Here is a 20646-nt window from a genome sequence, read left to right on the forward strand (position 1 = left end):
TCAAAACCCCAGGGATGGAAATGGGGGGACCAACAGTTATATATTGTGTGAGACGGGAAGCAGAACAAAAACAGCTTTTAGTGATTGCACGACAAACAAGCTACAGATCTCAGGGGAATATAATAGTATGATGTGACAATTATAGCAGGCTGCACTAGGATGCCCACATTGGACAGTGGCAATAATACATTCTCCCAAAGGTTGGAACAGGTTTGTTAGCCTAGTTTCTTTCACACTAATATTTGGTGCTTTGAGCATCAATTTGGTTCTGTACTAAATGCACAAACTGCTTTACTAGCTGGTGCAGTTTAAGGGACGCTGAGTCAGCTGCACTCAGCTCCCCCTTGCTTCTAGAAAGCGACCTACAGCAGAATGTACCGGAGAGTGGAAGTGGTCATCAAGGCGCCGGAAGTACACAATGTTCCGGCGAATTTGTTTTGAATGAGGAATTCTGGCTGATTCATTGTAGCAAGCTAGACTTCAATAGTTATCACACGCGACTATTCTTTCCAACATTTTTACAGATTGAACAGGTAAGATCGCACTCCCACAAATGTTTATGTAACTACCCTAGCTACCGAAGCATAAAATAATCCACGCCGAAGAAGTTAAGATCTAGTTAGTTCGGGTTTTTGACTGTCTCGTGCAAGGAAAGAGCTAATGTTAGCTAGCTAACTGTCGCTATGCTAACGTTACCGCTAGCAAGCGAGCTAAGGCAGTTTATCTGGTTAACGTTAGCAAACTTAGTCAAACATGTTGGTTAATTGACAGGGACTACTCTTTATTAACAATTTGATGTTATACCGCGTTTTAACATTTATTTTATTTATTCTGGTGGATAACATTAACTTAGACAGCTAGATGATTAGCGAACTACCTTTAATATGTAGCTAACGTTAACTGTCAACGTCGTTAGTTAGCGTAGTCACTTGACTGTCATTATCAATAATTTGTGATTAGACCATTTAATGTATCTAGTAATATAATAGGCACGAAGTATAGCAAGATGGTACTGTCTGAAAGCAGACGTCCCAGATTAATCAGGAAAATCAGCTAGCTAGTTACCTGTGAAACAGATGGGGTTGTCACAAAATCATATTGTCTAAGAGCTAACGTTAACTGGCAAACTATGCCATGTCATTCCATCCTGCTCTTTTGACTGCCTTTTGGTTAAATGGATTAACAACTGTTTTGTAGTTTACTATCTAACAACAATGCATATTGTTTAGAAAGTAATAGGGTTGAAGATGATAAATAGGGTTGACATTCATTGCTGTTTTTTTCCCTCAACAGAAATGGATAGGCTGCTGAGGCTTGGAGGAGGAATGCCCGGACTGGGTCAGGTGTGTTTTTAGCACACTGTCGCTATGGAATGCCTTTAGACCATGTCTCATTAATTCAATAATGAATCAGAGCTCTAATATTGGGCTATAACTATCCTATCTACAACACCTATCTTATCCCTGATCACCAAACAGGGAGTGATTCTGACTTGAGATGGGTGGAATAGGCAGAAGCGACTACAAATGAAAGTGAGAGGCTGTAGCCAGGGTAGACCTTGTTGCTCTTATCCACAGACCGAAAAGGACCTGGCACAGCTCAGCTGTCTTAAATATTGTAAATATTAGTCTGTGTTGTAGTCTATAGCCCACAAAATCAGGTTAAGAGTTAGTGTTATTAAAATGTCCTACTTGAATTTTTTTTAAATGTAACCTTTATTTAACTAGGCAAGTCAGTTGAGAACAAATTCTTATTTACAATGACTGCTTACCCAGGCCAAACCCAGGTGATGCTGGGCCAATTGTGCACCGCCCTATGGGACTCCCAATCACGACCGGATGTGATACAGCCTGGATTCGAACCAGGGGCTGTAGTGACGCCTCTTGCACTGAGATGCAGAGCCTTAGGACGCTGCGCCACTCGGAAGCCAATTGCCTCACTCAATAACCTCTGCAAAGTTGAATAGTTTTCCTAGCTATAGCGTATTCGCTCTACACATTCTTTTTCATGTGAAATGGATAGTGAGAATATATTGTCAAGGTATTCTGTTCAATAGGTATTAACAAATTCTAAGTAGCCTAATCGAAAGTAAAGAATTATGGTGTAGGCTGACTAACCACTGCAGTGTCTCCCTTGCGCTATTATCGAGCATGCTTTGTTGGAACATGTTTTTAGAGTAGTGTAGCCCTGCCTAGTCAAAAGGGCCCGGGGCGCTCTTTGGTGAGAGAAATGAAAAGAGCCCACTTTGTTGTGTTCATAGCGGCCAAGCCTTGCAAGGTGAGGCCAATGAGGAGCTTGCTCCCGACTGGGTTGAATTTGCCAATTAACACCTCTAGTAAGTGGCTGCCTTGGCACCCTACAGAGGTGTTAAAACTAGGGGGGTGTCTTTAACCTCTTCCTTTCTGACATGCAGGGTTTCAGATCAACATTTAAATTACAATATTACTTTCAGGATATTGAACATGCACTGAGAGTACAAAACATTAGGAACACCTGCTCTTTCCATGACCGGGTGAAAGCTATGATCCCTAATTGATGTGACTTGCTAAATCTACTTCAATCAGTGTAGATGAAGGGGATGAGACAGGTTAAAGAAGGATTTTTAAGCCTTGAGATAATTGAGACATGGAATGTGAGTGTGTGCCATTGAGAGTGAATGGGCAAAGAAGATTTAAGTGCTTTTGAATGGGGTATGGTAGTAGGTGCCATATACACCGGTTTGAGTGTCAAGATCTGCAATGCTGCTGGGTTTTTCACTGGCTAGTGGCTAGGCTAACGTCAAATTGAAGGTGGTGTTTATTGTCAACAAAATATGTTAAAGGTAGACTCAACGATATGACGTAGAAGCATAAAGTAAACAGCATAGTTGGTCAATTTCCGCAACAACTAAGAGCGTTGAAGCACGAGGCTCAACTTCCCCGTGGACATGCGCAGACACTGTGAAAGCGAAGTCTTGCATCTCGCTCGTCAGTATCTGCGGTGCCGCTCGTGGCAACGTCATTTCGCTGAGTCTACCTTTAAACAATGATCATCAGTTTGTCAATATAATAATAATATATTATAAGCTGTATTTTGTCATCCTAACCAGCTCTGTGTGATAGTAAACTATAGCCTAAAAGCTGTTATTTTCCCCCTCAGGGCCCACCTACAGACGCCCCCGCCGTAGACACTGCAGAGCAGGTGTACATCTCCTCACTGGCACTGCTCAAGGTAAGAAGGAAATAAACAGTAGTTGCCATTTTTATAATTTATACCAACTCGTTACATGATGTGTGTCCATGGCAGTCGTCTATGTCTCACCATGCATTTCCATCTCTTTCAGATGCTGAAGCACGGGCGTGCTGGTGTGCCCATGGAGGTCATGGGTTTGATGCTGGGCGAGTTTGTGGACGACTACACTGTGCGAGTGATAGACGTGTTTGCCATGCCGCAGTCAGGAACTGTACGTTTTCCCAGCCATTTCCCCTAACAGACCTCGCAGGACAATGTTGATATAACTCTATAGTTATACATGTGACGTTTTCTCCACCGGTGTTTGCTTAATAGCACTTCTCTCTCCAATAGGGTGTCAGTGTGGAGGCCGTGGACCCCGTCTTCCAAGCTAAAATGTTGGATATGCTTAAGCAGACTGGCAGGTAAATGCATATGGACAACTTACTAATATAAGAAATATTAGTTAGTACGCCACTATCGATTTGGCATAGCATCTCCAGGACAAAGTCACACACATGCAGGATACACTAAAAACAGAAAAATGTCATTTGTAACAAAGAAATGTGTAAAATAGACACAAAGAAAGGCATCTGTGCAGTAATAGTGTTGAACTAAAATAATTGAGGTGGTTGTGCTGTGGCTCCTTCAACTAGACCAGAGATGGTGGTGGGCTGGTACCACAGTCACCCCGGATTTGGCTGCTGGCTGTCAGGCGTTGACATCAACACCCAGCAGAGTTTCGAGGCCCTGTCGGAGAGAGCCGTGGCCGTGGTGGTGGACCCCATCCAGAGCGTCAAAGGAAAGGTACGTCCAACAGCCACAGGCATGCAAACTCATTACATTTCAATGATATTCTACGTTTTGGGGTGGGGGGGGGGGCGCGGACTGGGAAATTTGGGATGGAACCTGGCTGAAAAATAATGCTGTGATTATAGTTGATAAGAAGCATGTATGTTTCAATAGTGCAAATTATTACACACAGTCGTTAAGGTTAGCTAGCTACATTAGCATCAAAGTTGGCAAGCTAACATTACCACCCGCTTGCTTCGGCTAACTTCGTGTTGCTCGGCTTACTTCACTTTACTGTCTAACAACCTACTGGAACACGTGTATTTTTTTATTTACCCAGGATGGCCAGTTGAGAACAAGTTCTCATTTACAACTGTGACCTGGCCAAGATAAAGCAAAGCAGTGTGACACAGACAACAACAGAGTTACACATGGCATAAACAAACCTACAGTCAATAACACAATAGAAAAGTCTATATGCAGTGTGGGCAAATGAGGTAAGATTAGGGAGGTAAGGCAATAAATAGGCCGTAGTGGCGAAATAATTACAATTTAGCAATTAAACACTGGAGTGATGAATGTGCAAGTAGAGATACTGGGGTGCAAAAAAAAAATAACAATATGGGGATGAGGCAGTTGGATGGGCTATTTACAGATGGGCTATGTGCAGGTCCAATGATCTGTGAGCTGCTCTGACAGCTGGTGCTTGAAGTTAGTGAGGCACATATGAGTCTCCAGCTTCGGTGATTTTATTATTATTTAAATTTTTGCAATTCGTTCCAGTCATTGGCAGCAGAGAACTGGAAGGAAAGGTGGCCAAAAGAGGAATTTGCTTTGGGGTGACCAGTGAAATATACCTGCTGGAGCAAGTGCTACGGGTGGGTGCTGTTTTGGTGACCAGTGAGCTGCGATAAGGCGGGGCTTTACCTAGCAAAGACATATAGATGACCTGGAGCCAGTGGGTTTGGTGACGAATATGAAGCGAGGGCCAGGTCGCAGTTGTGGGTAGTATATTGGGCTTTGGTGGTGGGTAGTATGTACAGGTCGCAGTGGTGGGTAGTATATGGGGCTTTGGTGACAAAACGGATGGCACTGTGATGGACTGCATCCAATTTGCTGAGTAGAGTGTTGGAGGCTATTTTGTAAATGACATAGCTGAAGTCAAGGATCAGTGGGATAGTCAGTTTTACTAGGGTATGTTTGGAAGCATGAGTGAAGGATGCTTTGTTGCGAAATAGGAAGCCGATTCTCGATTTAATTTTGGATTAGAGATGCTTAATGTGAGTCTGGAAGGAGAGTTTTTTTCAGTCTAACCAGACCCCTAGGTATTTGTAGTTGTCCACATACTCTAAGTCAGAACCGTCCAGAGTAGTGATGCTGGGTGGGTGGGTGGGTGGGCGGGCAGGTGTGGGCAGCGATCGATTGAAGAGCATGCATTTAGTTTTACTTGCATTTAAGAGCAGTTGGAGGCCACGGAAGGAGAGTTGTAAGGCATTGAAGCTCGTCTGGAGTTTAGTTAAGTGTCCAAAGAGGGGCCAGAAGTATACAGAATGGTGTCGTCTGCGTAGAGGTGGATCAGAGACTCACCAGTGGGAAGAGCGACATCATTGACGTATACAGAGAAAAGAGTCGGCCTGAGAATTGAACCCTGTGGCACCCCCAGAGACTGCCAGAGGTCCGGACAACAGGCCCTCCGATTTGACACACTGAACTCTGTCTGAGAAGTAGTTGGTGAACCAGGCGAGGCAGTCATTTGAGAAACCAAGGCTATTGAGTCTGCCGATAAGAATGTGGTGATTGACAGAGTCGAAAGCCTTGGCCAGGTCGATGAATACAGCTGCACAGTAATGTCTCTTATCGTTTAGGACCTTGAGCGTGGCTGAGGTGCACCCATGACCAGCTCGAAAACCGGATTGCATAGCGGCAAAGGTATGGTGGCATTCGAAATGGTCGGTGATCTGTTTGTTTACTTGGCTTTCGAAGACCCGAGAAAGGCAGGGTAGTATAGATATAGGTCTGTAACAGTTTGGGTCTAGAATGTCTCCCCCTTTGAAGAGGGGGATGACCGCAGCAGCTTTCCAATCTTTGGAGATCTCAGATGACTCGAGAGGTTGAACAGGTTAGTAATAGGGGTTGCAACAATTGCGGCGGATCATTTTAGAGAGGGTCCAGATTGTTTAGCCCCGCTGATTTGTAGGGGTCCAGATTTTGCAGCTCTCACAGAACATCAGCTATCTGGATTTGCGTGAAGGAGAAATGGGGGAGGCTTGGGCAAGTTGCTGTGGGGGGTGCAGAGCTGTTGACCGGGGTAGGGGTAGCCAGGTGGAAAGCATGGCCAGCTGTAGAAAAATGCTAATTGTAATTCTCAATTATTGTGGATTTATCAGTGGTGACAGTGTTTCCTAGTCTCAGTGCAGTGGGCAGCTGGGAAGAGGTGCTCTTATTCTCCATGGACTTTACAATGTGGCAGAACTTTTTTGACTTTGTGCTACAGGATGTAAATTTCTGTTAGGAAAGCGAAGGCTAGCTTTTTCAAACTGCCTGTGTATATTGGTTCCTAACTTCCTGAAAAGTTGCATATCGCGGGGGCTATTCGATGCTAATGCAGTCCGCCACAGGATGTTTTTGTGCTGGTCAAGGGCAGTCAGGTCTGGAGTGAACCAAGGGCTATATCTGTTCCTGGTTCTAAAATTTTTTGAATGGGGCATGCTTATTTACGATGGTGAGGAAGGCACTTTTAAAGAATAACCAGGCATCCTCTACTGATGGGATGAGGTCAATTTCCTTCCAGGATACCCGGGCCAGGTCGATTAGAAAGGTCTGCTCGCTGAAGTGTTTTAGGGAGCATTTGACAGTGATGAGGGGTTGTCGTTTGACCGCAGACCCATTACGGACGCCGGCAGTGATCGCTGAGATCCTGGTTGAGGACAGCAGAGGTGTATTTAGAGGGCAGGTTGGTCAGGATGATATCTATGAGGGTGCACGTGTTTACGGATTTGGGGTTGTACCTGTACTTTGATCATTTGTGTGAGGATTGAGGGCATCTAGCTTAGATTGTAGGATGGCCGGGGTGTTAAGCATATCCCAGTTTAGGTCACCTAACCGTACGAGCTCTGAAGATAAATGGGGGGGGCAATTAATTCACATATGGTGTCCAGGGCACAGTTGGGGGCTGAAGGTGGTCTATAACAAGCGGCAACGGTGAGATACTTGTTTCAGGAAAGGTGGATTTTTCAAAGTAGAAGCTCGAATTGTTTGGGCACAAACTTGGATAGTATGACATAGCCTGCAGAGTTATCTCTGCGGTAGATTCCAACTCTGCCCCCTTTGGCAGTTCTATCTTGTCAGAAAATTTTATAGTTAGGTATGGAGATTTCAGGATTTTTGGTGGCCTTCCTAAGCCAGGATTCAGACACGGCTAGGACATCCGGGTTGGCAGTGTGCTAAAGCAGTGAATAAAACAAACTTAGGGAGGAGGCTTCTAATGTTAACATGCATGAAACCAAGGCTTTTATGGTTACAGAAGTCAACAAATGAAAGCGCCTGGGGAATGGAGCTAAGTGCAGCAGGGCCTGGGTTAACCTCTACATCACCAGAGGAGGAGTAGGATAAGGGTACGGCTAAAGGCTATAAGAACTGGTTGTCTAGTGCGTTCAGAACAGAGAGTAAAAGGAGCAGATTTCTGGGCACGGAAGAATAGATTCAAGGCATAATGTACACGCAAGGGTATGGTAAGATGTGAATACAGTGTATGTAAACCTAGGCATTGAGTGATAATGAGAGAGGTTTTGTCTCTGGAGACACCATTTAAACCAGGTGAGCTCACTGCATGTGTGGGAGGTGGAACAAGAGGGTTAGCTAAGGAATATTTAGCAGGGCTGGAGGCTCTACAGTGAAATAAGACAATAATCACTAACCAAAACCGCAATGGACAATGCATATTGACATTAGGGAGAGGCATGTGTAGCTGAGTGATCATAGGGTCCAGTGAGTAGCTAGGCGGGCTGGAGACACAGCGTTGGAGGAAGCGAGGGAGTAGCTTGGATGCTTTATTACTAAACCCAGCATGGTAGCACAGGCAGGTAGCTGCACAACAGTGTATATTGGAGGCGTGATGTCCCAAAACTCTTAACAGTGAATAATGGTGTATGTTTCACATATCGAAATGAATATCTGAGCACAGAGTGCATCCCTACGCGTGCTACAAATAGAATATCAGAGTTCAGAGCGTGATGTCAGATGTCATATCAGAATGAGTGCTTCATCCAGTATCACGTGTGACTGTTGTGAGCAGCCAGCTGCATTTCTAACCAGCCTACTCAGCTGCTTCTCTCCCGCCATACTTTCTGTGCATCTCCATCAGTTTTAAAATGTAATTTAGACGAGATAGAGAGCTGGTGTGTGCAGATAGTGATGGGGTTTCTGTTACATTTTCTTAGTTATTGGAGTGGCTCACAAAGTGGATAGTATCTTTTCAGTTCACCTGTAAGAGCAAGCAGGCCAGTCTGACTAGGCTTCGCTGTCACACAGCCTCTGAGCGCCACTGCCATAGAGGAAAGAAAGAGCATAAAAAAAGAGACCGTCCTACTTGCGCCTTTACATCACTGAAAACTGTGAGATTCTAGGCCAAACCACTCAAAAGTTATGCCCCATATTGCCCAGAGCTACTTTCTCCCCTTTCTACCATGAATTGGCGCACATTTTATAATTCCGTCTACAAGGGGTTGGTCAAAACAAGCATTGTGATTGGTTGGGCCGCTTTCTAAGCCATACTAAAAAAACGGTTTATCACGGGAAAGTCTGACAAGTTAAATTCTCAATAAGACAGTGGAGATCAAATTTCAATATTGAAATAATGTGGCGCAGCGGTCTAAGGCACTGCATCGCAGTGCTAGAGGCGTCACTACAGACCCAGGTTCGATCCTGGGGTGTATCACAACCGGCTGTGATCGGGAGTCCCATAGGGCGGTGCAGAATTGGCCCAGCGTAGTTAGGGGGGGTTTTGGCCAGGGGGATTTACTTGGCTCCTCGCACTTTAGCGACCTTGAGGCGGGCCGGCGCCTGCAGGCTGACCTTGTCCTCAGTTGGACGGTGTTTCCTCTGACACATTGGTGTGGCTGGCTTCCGGGTTGAGCGGGCGGGTGATAAGAAGCTCGGTTTGGCGGGTCATGTTTCTGAGGACGCATGACTCGACCTTTCGCCTCCCAAGCCCGTTGGGAAGTTGCACCGTTGAATCAAGATCGAAAAGAGGGGGTAAAAATACATACAAAAAACGGTGTTGCAAATATCGAGAGGCAGCCTGCAACATTTGTACAAACCCCCGTTGTTGCAAACTAAATGTTAAGCTACAAGCAAAGGGAAATCATTTCAATAAGCCAATTCATTACCTTGACTATAAAAGGCATCTGTTATTTCTACCATTTGGTTTGCAACAACTGATAGAATGAACGGCCAGCCGGCTTGGCTAGCAACCACCTACAATTTCTTTAATTAGCCATGACGCGGGCGGTTTTAAACTACTCACGGGCCCTAGTTTTTGGTTTGATAACAAACCAAAAACTAAACCTTGTTTAGTGATGTTACCTGGCTAGCTAGCATGGTACCTTGGCTATGCACATTTGGATGGCACTGGATATAGGGATAGATGGCCTACTCAAAGAGATGCTTCAATGGTAGGATTCCTGTGCCTAATCAATGTAATTCAAATCTGAATCAAAAATCTCTCTCTTTCTGGTGTTCCTTAAATTGGAACTGACAGCGTTTTAGCAACATGAAGTCTTATTAAAATCTGATCATATAGGCCTAGAGTGTTTTCCCCTTACTCCCGCAATGAAAATGCAGATCATTATGCAGTTGTATTCCTTACTACATTCCTCCTGCCCGATCACAGGTAGGCCTTTGGATATGTGCAAATCAGCTATTTTCTGCAGCAGCCTTTTCTATTATACAGTAAAAAAGTGTGAAGCTAAATTCAATGTGTTGTGTTGAGTAGAGGTGTGACGATCAGATTTTTCTGCAGCACACGTATATAAAATGGGAACAGGGGTTTACACAGATTGTTTCAGCGAGTAAAAGATTTCTCACCATTTTGGGCCCTCATCAGTTTGCATCCCTGAACCACCATGATTGTGATAGTACATACCAATGCTGTGAATGGACTGGTGATTTGATTATCTTTTTATTCAGCAATGTTCTAATTTAATTTGTATGCAAATTGTGTGACAGGTCAACTTTCTCGTGGCTGCAAACTTCAATCAATCCAATAATAAAATCAAGTGATTGATTGGGTGGAAACTCAAATCGTTAGAGGTTTTAGCTAACAGCGTTCTGCCCGTGTAGCCATCTAAGGTTGTTTACTCTTACATCTCCTGGGATTGAGATGTCTTCATCTAGTACTGATCATACACCCCCCATCCCCACCACCCTCCTTGTTATGTTTCTTTCTCTTTCTTCCACCCTCACGGGCCCCATATGGCACAATCCTCCATCTCCTCCTGCCTCTGTGCTGCGGGGAGCTGTCTATTATCACCTCCGCAGAGCTGTCTGTGAATGTGAGAGCCAATTCCATCTCAATGTGTGATCTCCGCTCAGAGGAGAGTGCACCACTAGAAATGAAAGTTAGCTCTCCAATGTTTTACGTTAGAAATGGTTCCGAAGCATAGGCGATCTCATAAAGATATTTCATTAGATTGCTATTAATGTAGTGTGTTGATGACCGAGGGGATGGTTTAAAACCTTTTTAGTCTTAGTGATATTTTTCCACCCAAGTGTGAGAGAGAATATAAAAATGTATACATTACATTTTTACAAACCTACAAATACCAGGGCACATTTTGCTAATCCTCATTTTGAAATATTTGTGTTTTAACAGGTTTCACCCCTCTGCCTTAGGGGAAAGGGTGTCTCCCGGTGTCCTGCTTCCCTGTCACGTTCACCGTCACTCTGTCTGCCGCTCGGAACATCGTTGTACACAATACATTACGGTCCATTCAACGAGCAGCCAATATAACCACATAGATGGAACTTAACAATAATGCCAGTTGTTTCACGGTGCTCTTTCCTTCGTGTGACCCATTTCCTCACAAGACATGATAACCTAGAGTTAATTTGGAGCGACACGGGTATTAAACGTCGAGTACTTAATCTTTGGCTAACGCAGCCAAGACCAGTGAAAGAAAAGAGCTAAATGTGTTTTGATACACTAATTTCCTATGCTTTGTAGTAAAACGATTTCACAGTGATTTATGGACGCAGGTCTCAGGGTGACATCTAGTAAACAAGGCATGAATAAGTCACGACCGCCGTAAACCCATCATCCTCATCAATGTTTTAACATGAATGTAACCGTAAGCTACTCATCTGTCATGCTTTCACACACAACCTCAGTTGGCAGAGCGCCTCGTAGCATGGTGGAATATCTTTGCCTTGCTGTGACTATGTAATGTCTACTCACCTGAAAAGATGCAACTTAGGGCCTAGTAATAGGATGTGACTAGGGACATGTACTGCACTCAGGCAGGGCCGTGGTTTCGGTATCGTTTACACACATCTGTAGTGACAGCCTGGCTACAGCAGTTAGTGAACATCAGATCAGGGACGGTAGCATCTCCCTCCCTCCCCAGTCATCTACTCTCCCTTTCACAGTATTCTCACACACTAACGTTACCCTCATGGCTTAGATCCAAAGCACAGTGTTGTACGTACTTGGCAGTCTTTCAATTTTTTTGTTTATTTAGTTGTTATTTTTCTGCTCAGGAATTGAAATGGAATCAACATGGACACCGTTCCTCTGCTCTCTGTGAGGTAACACGTGGTTCCTTTTTGTTATTTCGGGCAGGTTGTTATCGACGCGTTCCGGTTGATCAATGCCAACATGATGGTTCTGGGACACGAGCCCAGGCAAACCACCTCCAACCTGGGCCATCTGAACAAGCCCTCCATCCAGGTAAGACCAGCACGCCTCTGACCAGCACGCCTCTGACCAGCTCTGTGTTTTAACATGCACGTGAATGTAGAGTTTCTGTTCTTATTTCAATCATCTGTTGTCCTCCTCCAAGGCGCTGATCCATGGACTGAACAGGCATTACTACTCCATCACCATCAACTACAGGAAAAATGAACTCGAGCAAAAGGTGTGAAACGTTTCTGAAAATCTACTATACATGTCAAAATGACATCTTTTTGTAAGGGGAGTATAGAATATCAGAAAAGGATGAGGACTGTTGACTGTCGTAGTTGAATGAGTTAGTTATAATTACACCACTGAGAGTGACATTTCATAATATGCCTACCGTATGTACTCCTGCCTGAATGACAGGTGATGTCATCTTCTGTGCGACCGTTAAACATATGTACACGGTGCCTCTATCCTCTCTTGGTTGCATGTGCCACATTAACATATGATCCTTGATTGACTTTTGCTCCTTGACCTCCCAGATGCTGTTGAACCTGCACAAGAAGAGCTGGATGGAGGGCCTGACCCTGCAGGACTACAGCGAGCACTGCAAGCTCAACGAGAACATCGTCAAGGAGATGCTGGAGCTGGCCAAGAACTACAATAAGGTGAGCAAGCAGGGGTCAGAAGGGGAAAGTGGGAGGGCCTGGAAGTATTTTGAGACCAGGGGTCTGCGTGGGCAAACTGCATGAGTTATCCCGGGTGGTGTTCATTAGTATTCAAATATAATACAATGGACTGAAACAGGGAGGAACTACCTGGACTTGTCCAATCAGAAACACTCATTTTCAAGATATAGGCATGGCATATGGAGGTGTAGTGAGATACCTGATGGGTTGGACGATTCTATTCTCATCTCTCGTCTTGAAAAAACGTAAACTAAAAACGTGGAAATCAATCAATGCGCCATCATTAACACAATGGAAAATTGAAAGTGAGCGGGCTAGGGAGAAGAACAAAATGTTTGAGTTTCAGGCCATGTGTCTGTGTGATGCAACGGATGTGTGTATGTTTTGTGTTTCTAAAAAGGTCAAATCAAATAAACACTTTTTTTTTTGTTATTGTTGCAAAATGTTTTTTCCTTTACATGCCATAATGAACAAGACCCAGCTTTAAATATTAATGTCTGAGTGAGAATCAATGTCCCTGTGTTCTACCCCAGGCTGTCGAAGAAGAGGATAAGATGACCCCTGAGCAGCTGGCCATCAAGAACGTCGGAAAGCAGGTATCCGTCCTCGCTGTAACCTGAATACAACATCTGTTATGCAATCATCATAAATGCCCATGTATAATCTTTGCAATGACCTTCCTTGACCTGTTAACTGCGTTCTTCTCGCAGGATCCCAAGAGGCACCTGGAGGAGCACGTCGACGTCCTGATGACGTCCAACATTGTTCAGTGCCTTGCCGCCATGTTGGATACTGTGGTCTTTCAGTGAAGCCTCCCCTCCCCAGCATTTCACTGTTCATATTCTAACTCTTTGTTTTGTTTTATAAAAAATAAATGTGTATGAAAGGTAGACCGTTGACTTATCTATAATATACAGAACAGCAGCATGGGTGACGTGTTGAGGTTCAACTGGTTTGGTCTCAGATGGGTCTGAGAGTGAGTTTTGGTCCGTATGTACAGAATGGCTGCATCTGAAATGGCACACTAATCCTTATGTAGTTCCCTGGGTCCTCGTCAAATGGAGTGCAGTTGAAAGTCGGAAGTTTACATACACTTAGGTTGGAGTCAAAACTCGTTTTTCAACCACTCCACAAATTTCTTGTTAACAAGCTATAGTTTTGGCAAGTCGGTTAGGACATCTCTACTTTGTGCATGACACAAGTAATTTTTCCAACAATTGTTTACAGACAGATTATTTCACTTATAATTCACTGTATCACAATTCCAGTGGGTCAGAAGTTTACATACATTAAATTGACTGTGCCTTTAAAAAGCTTGGAAAATTCCAGAAAAGTATGTTATGGCTTTAGAAGCTTCTCATAGGCTAATTGACATTTGAGTCAATTGGAGGTGTACCTGTGGATGAATTTCAAGGCGTACCTTCAGACTCTGTGCCTCTTTGCTTGACATCATGGGGGAATCAGCCAACACCTCAAAAGAATATTGTAGACCTCCACAAGTCTGGTTCATCCTTGGGAGCAATTTCCAAAAGCCTGAAGTTACCACGTTCATCTGTACAAACAATCGTACGCGAGTATAAACACCATGGGACCACGCAGCCGTCATACCGCTCAGGAAGGAGACGCGTTCTGTCTCCTAGAGATTAACGTACTTTGGTGCGAAAAGTGCAAATCAATCCCAGAACAACAGGAAAGGACCAGGTGAAGATGCTGGAGGAAACGGGTACAAAAGTATCTATATCCACAGTAAAACAAGTCCTATATCGACAACCTGAAAGGCCGCTCAGCAAGGAAGAAGCCACTTCTCCAAAACCACCATAAAAAAGCCAAACTACAGTTTGCAACTGCACATGGGGACAAAGATTGTACTTTTTGGAGAAATGTCCTCTGGTCTGATGAAACAAAAATAGAACTGTTTGGCCATAATGACCATCGTTATGTTTGGAGGAAAAAGGGGGACGCTTGCAAGCCGAAGAACACCATCCCAACCATGAAGAGTGTGGGTGCTTTGCTGCAGGAGGGACTGGTGCACTTCACAAAATAGATGGTATCATGAGGCAGGAAAATAATGTGGATATATTGAAGCAACATCTCAAGACATCATTCAGGAAGTTAAAGCTTGGTCGCAAATGGGTCTTCCAAATGAACAATGACCCCAAGCATACTTCCAAAGTTGTGGCAAAATGGCTTAAGGACAACAAAGTCAAGGTATTGAAGTGGCCATCACAAAGCCCTGACCTCAATCCCATAGAACATTTTTGGGCAGAACTGAAAAAGCGTGTGCGAGCAAGGAGGCCTACAAACCTGACTCAGTTACACCAGCTCTGTCAGGAGGAATGGGGAAAAATTCACCCGACTTATTGTGGCAAGCTTGTGGAAGGCTACCTGAAAAGTTTGACCCAAGTTAAACAATTTAAAGGCAATACTACCAAATACTAATTGAGTGTATGTAAACTTCTGACCCACTGGGAATGTGATGAAATAAATAAAATATGAAATCATTCTCTCTGCTATTATTCTGACATTTCACATTAAAATAAAGTGGTGATCCTAACTGACCTAAGTCAGGGAATTTTTACTAGGATTAAATGTCAGGAATTGTGAAAAACGGAGTTTAAATGTATTTGGCTAAGGTGTATGTAAACTTCCGACTTCAACTGTATATAGTTAATAGGGTGCCATTTCCGACACACCCTATGAATCTTGCCTAGCTGCCAGCTGTCACTAGCTGTCATTTTTCAATTAGTTATGCCATAGTTGATGGCACTTCTGACACTCCTTGAAGCCTTGTTTTCCAATAACATTAAAATGGCCCTCCCCATTTGATGCGAGGTGATGCCCACTTTCAAGATTTAGTCATATTTCCTGATTTTAAAATAATAATAATTAAATATGAATGTTGTCATTAACTATAAACATGTTTAAGTATATAATCTACCTGCCACATGGTACTAGAGGTATAAAATCAGCAGTATTTTGTTCCAGTCCATCAAAACGAACATGATCAGAGAAATTTCTATAAGCGTTAGAAGTATAGCTGTTTATATAGGATATACTTAAACCTTATCCCTATACTGTAAAGTAAAGAGTAACAATTGTAGACGTTTCATTAGTTTCGTTCCAAGAATAGTTAGAGTTCATATTCCCTACATGTGATACGCGTAACCTTAACCAAATTGTTTTTTGTGTTGCGCGTAATTCTACTTGCGCAGCTCCAATATCTTCGCATCAACATCCAACGCCCAATAATATGGATAGCTACTACCACAGGTCTGAACTCGCTACCCAGTGCCACCCTATGCTCTCAAGTGAAGGGCTGAACTGAAAAGAGGAACCTAACACGTTCTAATAAAGAAACCACAGGGATGACAAATCCATCAGACGCAGACGACTTTATCGACTCGGAGGACTCATTTGGTGACGGCGACAAGGGAAGCAGTAGGCATTCTGCTCAAGAGACCGTCTGTGACAATCGTCATAACTTCCATGGATCTACAGAGGGACCGTATCCCTCGTCTCAGCCCAGCCCCAGCCAACCTCAGTCCGCGTCTGCTACCTCGTCTGGTACCATGTTCCCACACCGGACACTGCACGGAGCCACCTACCCGGCCCTCGCCATCACCAATTCGGGTCACTACATGGCACACCATCCTGTGGTCACGCAAGGCTCATATAATAGCCTCTTGACCACTACGTCACCTCAAGGCTTCCAAGCGCCCGGATATTTTTACGCCCAGCCATACGGGCATGGCCACCAAGGAGGTGCTTTCCACAAGACCTCAGCAATGCAAACCGGGATGGTTTTTGGTAAAGCGCAAGTTTATCTCTGCAATAGGGCTCTGTGGCTCACGTTTCACAGGCACCAAACAGAGATGATCATCACTAAACAGGGGCGGTGAGTAATGACCCGTTCGTTCACTTTCTCGCTTGCCTTGCATAATGTTAGCTAATGTCAACATAGTGGGCAAACTGCCGTACTTATTTGGACGAAGTAAGATTGACGTGTTTATTGAAAACGCTTGGGGTTTATTAACAAAATATGGCCACAGCAATAGTCCAAATTAGGATCAATTTCGTTGTCTTAAGTAAAGTTTTAGCGGGCTTTTGGAATTTGTAAAGGAAATACAACTATATTTTTTTATTCTTCCAGACGAATGTTTCCATTCCTGAGCTTTAATATATCTGGACTTGATCCGACGGCAAATTACAATATTTTTGTGGACGTCAGTCTCGCGGACCCTAATCACTGGCGGTTCCAAGGAGGACAGTGGGTACCCTGCGGCAAAGCTGAGTCAAATGGGACAGGCAAGTGATTTGACTTTTCTTGTCCCCCTTCTATTCTCTCCAAGTGAGGTTTTCTGACAATAAAAAGTGAGTAATGTCTTCAATAATTAATTTATAGGGAACAAGGCGTACATGCATCCAGACTCTCCGAACACCGGCGCGCACTGGATGCGTCAAGAAATTTCTTTTGGAAAACTGAAGTTGGCAAATAATAAAGGGGCATTGGAAACTGCAGGGCAGGTACGTTTAATATGGTACTAATTTCGTACAGTCTCAAATATATATACGGTAAAAGAGGTCTTGAAAATATGCTATATTCAAGTCTAGAGACGTTTCATTGAGAGATTTTCTATACAAAATGAGTTTTTATGCATTTATCAACCATATTGTATGAAATAAATCCGAATTTATTTGTCTTTAGTGTAAAAAAAAAAAATCTTCAAATTGTGCTTTGTCTCTAGAGATGATCACAGATGCCCCAATTAACACCCGTTTTTCATGTCCTCTGTTCAGATGGTTGTCGTTCAGTCCCTCCATAGGTACCAACCCCGTCTTAATGTGGTCGAGGTGCACGAGGATGGGGCCGAGAACGCCAGTCAACCCAGACAATCATTTACTTTCCCCGAGACGCAATTCGTTGCAGTCACAGCATACCAGAACACAGACGTAAGGAAATTCGTTCTTTCAAATACGGATTACTTTTTTAAATTGGGGGGTAGGCAAACATTTTCCTGTTGGGGTAAAAGTGGTTCACAAATATACAGTAGACTAGGCTAGGCCTTTTTAATGTTTTTATTTTCTTCTTTCAGATAACACAGCTGAAAATAGACCACAATCCTTTCGCAAAAGGTTTTCGGGACAATTATGACAAGTAAGTAAAAATATATTAGCCTAGCCATTGTTTTGTTTTTTAATATCCTTACATATTTAAATATTATTCTATTGAAATTATTCGAATCAAAAATTGTGACTAAAATATGAACACATTTAATGTGGTTTGTTCCGAAATTAGACTAATTAGACATTACGCACGACTTTTCCCCATTTATTGGTGACGTTGCTGTCACTCCTAAAACAACCATATGTTTTTTTAATGATCTCTTCAATACCAGCTTTAAAGGTAAGGACGACATTATGATGTAAACGAGCTTGAAATGCATTACGGATTTGAATACGCGCATATTTTTCTTCCATTGGAAATTTATGCGTTTGTGTCAGAATTCCTGTGGACAGACAAGTTAAATTTTTTGGCCAATATTCTCTTCAAATATTTAGTGTTTTACATCTAATGTAAGAAACTATTGGAGATGAATTAGGCTTAATGGTGTAAGACGTCCGTTAATTTAAAAACATTATTGCATGACATTGTTACTTCACCCTTGTGGAAGAGTTTTATTTGAGGTCTTTCTCATTTGTATTATTTTCCAATTTCCTAATTGATTGTTTTGGATGTCTCTAGAATCTACACAGGCTACGATAGTGACCGGTTGACGCCATCACCGAGTGACTCGACCTACGCCCAGTTTGTGCCCGGTGCCAGATATGCACTTGCTAATTCTTTCCTTCAGCACCAATTCGTCAGCACTTATGCCAAGTCCTGTTTCCGCCCTAGAGCAGGAGCTACGTCTGGGCTAGACTATAACGTCCCCTTAACTAACAGCATGCTGTCACCGCAAACCAGCGAGGAGGACACGATGGCGGCATCCCCGAGATGGTTTGTGACACCGACTAACAACAGACTGGACTATGCCTCCCGCACAAATGACGCGACTGGAAACACGGCAACTTTGCTGTCATATGCAACAGCTGGAAAGGCACTACAGCTGTCCGCAACGGACAGTTCGGGTAGAGCCCTTACTTATTACGCAGGACCAACGGATTTTGCGCCTACCTCACCCCAGTATTGCGGTGCGTCTAGCCCGGCTCTGTCCTGCTGGACTAATGGACACGCTATTGGTACTGTGGACTTTGACGAGGTCCTCTCAATTTCAAAGGAGAGTTTGCCAACGGGTGTCGCTGAAGACGCAAAACCACAAGATATCTCGGAGTCTAGTTGGATAGAGACATCATAAACTGAATTGAAGAGATATCCCATCCTAGGTTATTGGCACCAGTCTAAATAGTCATCTGGACATCGTTCATTCGTTTTTTCATTAGACTGCATTTTTGGATTAGCCTACAGTGGGTTATGCATATGACTGAAGTATTAAAATGTTAACGACAAAATAATCTATTTAAGCTATAATAATATATCTATTTAACATTAGCTGTAGTCCTACTCTAGATGTTTTAATTGAATCCTGTTTTCTAATTTGACTGATTTGATTGATTTTGATTTGTTGAATACATTTCTGGAAAGTGTTCATGTCTTAGCCTGCGTTGAGTTTCCTTGGCATTATGATTTGTTCTGCTGGCTTTAGTAGGCTATATATGATCCACGATGTCTTTACTAGCGCAAAAAAACAAGGTTCTGAGTTATAACAACTGTAATAAAAGTAAGTAGCCCAATGCTTCAAAACACAATGGACATATTAATAAATCAACGCCCAACGCAAAAAAAAGGTGAAGACTGAATTTGTTGTAGTCTTTGAAAGGATGTATACTAATTAATTATCTAAAAATGAAGTAAAAATATAAATTCGATTAAAAGCAGATTGAGAAGTTGCAATTCCTTTTCTCTTTAAACGTGTTTATACCTGGTATGATGGTTTATCAGTGCTGAAGCTGCTATGCTTGCAGATGCGTGAACAATGGAGCGAACTGAAGATGAAATATATTCATAAGAGGACCGCAACGGACATAAGTAATCTGAACATGTTTTTAATCCTTGATAATATTTAATGTGTGTATTGTTGTACTCACATAGCTGATTCAACATCTGTATTTTACATTTGTCAAATAACTTTCATTTATTCGGCGACTATTGACGTTTTCTTTAAAAATAAAATATGTGTTAAAGTAACTGCCCAGTGATTCCAGATTTCTATGAAATATGACCTATAATTTACAATATGAGTCAAATATTTTTCCTACCAAAAGATAATTAAATATGTTGAAAATAAGCTCGGTGTTTGATATGGGCGTACCCCAATAAACAATGATGCTGGGGGTGTATACGTGTCATTAAAAATATTAATCACAAGTCAACCGCTGATTGGCCAACACAGCCAATGAGCCAACATAACTTCACATTATATGTGGAAATAGTAAGCATTTTTGAGATGGGTTTTTGCTCAAATGTATGCGTTGGCGTCAAATACGAGTATAGGACGAGTCAACAACATTACTTGAGTATGAGCTAACAAACAATGAACTTTTAAGTGATATTTTCACTGGACAATTACTTTAACCTTCATTGATGTATTTACAGAAAAAGAATCACGGTTAAACCAGAACAAACATATTGCGCAATTTGCTCAGCTGTGTTTACATATTTACATATAACCTAAATTATTTGCAAAGAGCTTCCTATTGGTTGTTTATGATACTTTCCAAGTGGGGAAACTCGGACAAATTGGAAGTTTCCGAGTTCTCTTTCCAGTAGTCTTTCTATGAGAGATTAACATAAAGTAGTCGTGGCCCAATCTCAAACCAGGGACTGTTTACATAGCAGGTTTGGATAACTAATCTGACAGGTTAGGATAATTAACGTGGCAGGTTGGAATTAATGTAGCAGACTAGGAAAATGAGGTTAAGGTTAGGAAAATAGTTAGGTATAGGCTTAAAAACATTTTAAGGATCCGCCCCTTTATTTCGATCTTCGCCTAAAATGACATA

At 42.8% G+C, this 20646-nt stretch overlaps 2 protein-coding genes across 2 annotated transcripts; both read left to right on the forward strand.

Annotated features, from left to right (window-relative positions):
* The first annotated feature begins 439 nt into the window (after positions 1-439).
* On the forward strand, positions 440-13473 carry psde (26S proteasome non-ATPase regulatory subunit 14). Its single transcript, NM_001141888.1, is given in 11 exon segments — positions 440-533; positions 1294-1343; positions 3139-3210; positions 3323-3442; positions 3565-3635; positions 3867-4017; positions 11840-11947; positions 12060-12134; positions 12439-12564; positions 13119-13181; positions 13296-13473. Coding segments are annotated over 10 exon segments (933 nt in total). The 5' UTR covers positions 440-533; positions 1294-1295; the 3' UTR covers positions 13395-13473.
* Positions 13474-15835: 2362 nt separating this feature from the next.
* Positions 15836-19825, forward strand: LOC106575293 (T-box brain protein 1-like). Its single transcript, XM_014151727.3, has 6 exons — positions 15836-16480; positions 16736-16890; positions 16988-17109; positions 17383-17535; positions 17679-17740; positions 18329-19825. Exons 1-6 carry the CDS (start codon positions 15951-15953, stop codon positions 18939-18941), a joined length of 1635 nt encoding a protein of 544 aa, XP_014007202.3. The 5' UTR covers positions 15836-15950; the 3' UTR covers positions 18942-19825.
* Positions 19826-20646: the final 821 nt, after the last annotated feature.

The sequence above is a fragment of the Salmo salar genome, chromosome 17 (genome assembly GCF_965601325.2).
Source record: "Salmo salar chromosome 17, fSalSal1, whole genome shotgun sequence".
NCBI classification, from domain to species: Eukaryota; Metazoa; Chordata; class Actinopteri; order Salmoniformes; family Salmonidae; genus Salmo; species Salmo salar.

Coding starts and splice junctions, on each gene's coding strand:
- LOC106575293 (XM_014151727.3), top strand. CDS start 15,951: ATGACAAATCCATCAGACGCAGACGACTTTATCGACTCGGAGGACTCA. Junction 17,536..17,678: donor CAGCATACCAGAACACAGAC/GTAAGGAAATTC, acceptor TTCTTCTTTCAG/ATAACACAGCTGAAAATAGA. Junction 17,741..18,328: donor TTTCGGGACAATTATGACAA/GTAAGTAAAAAT, acceptor GGATGTCTCTAG/AATCTACACAGGCTACGATA.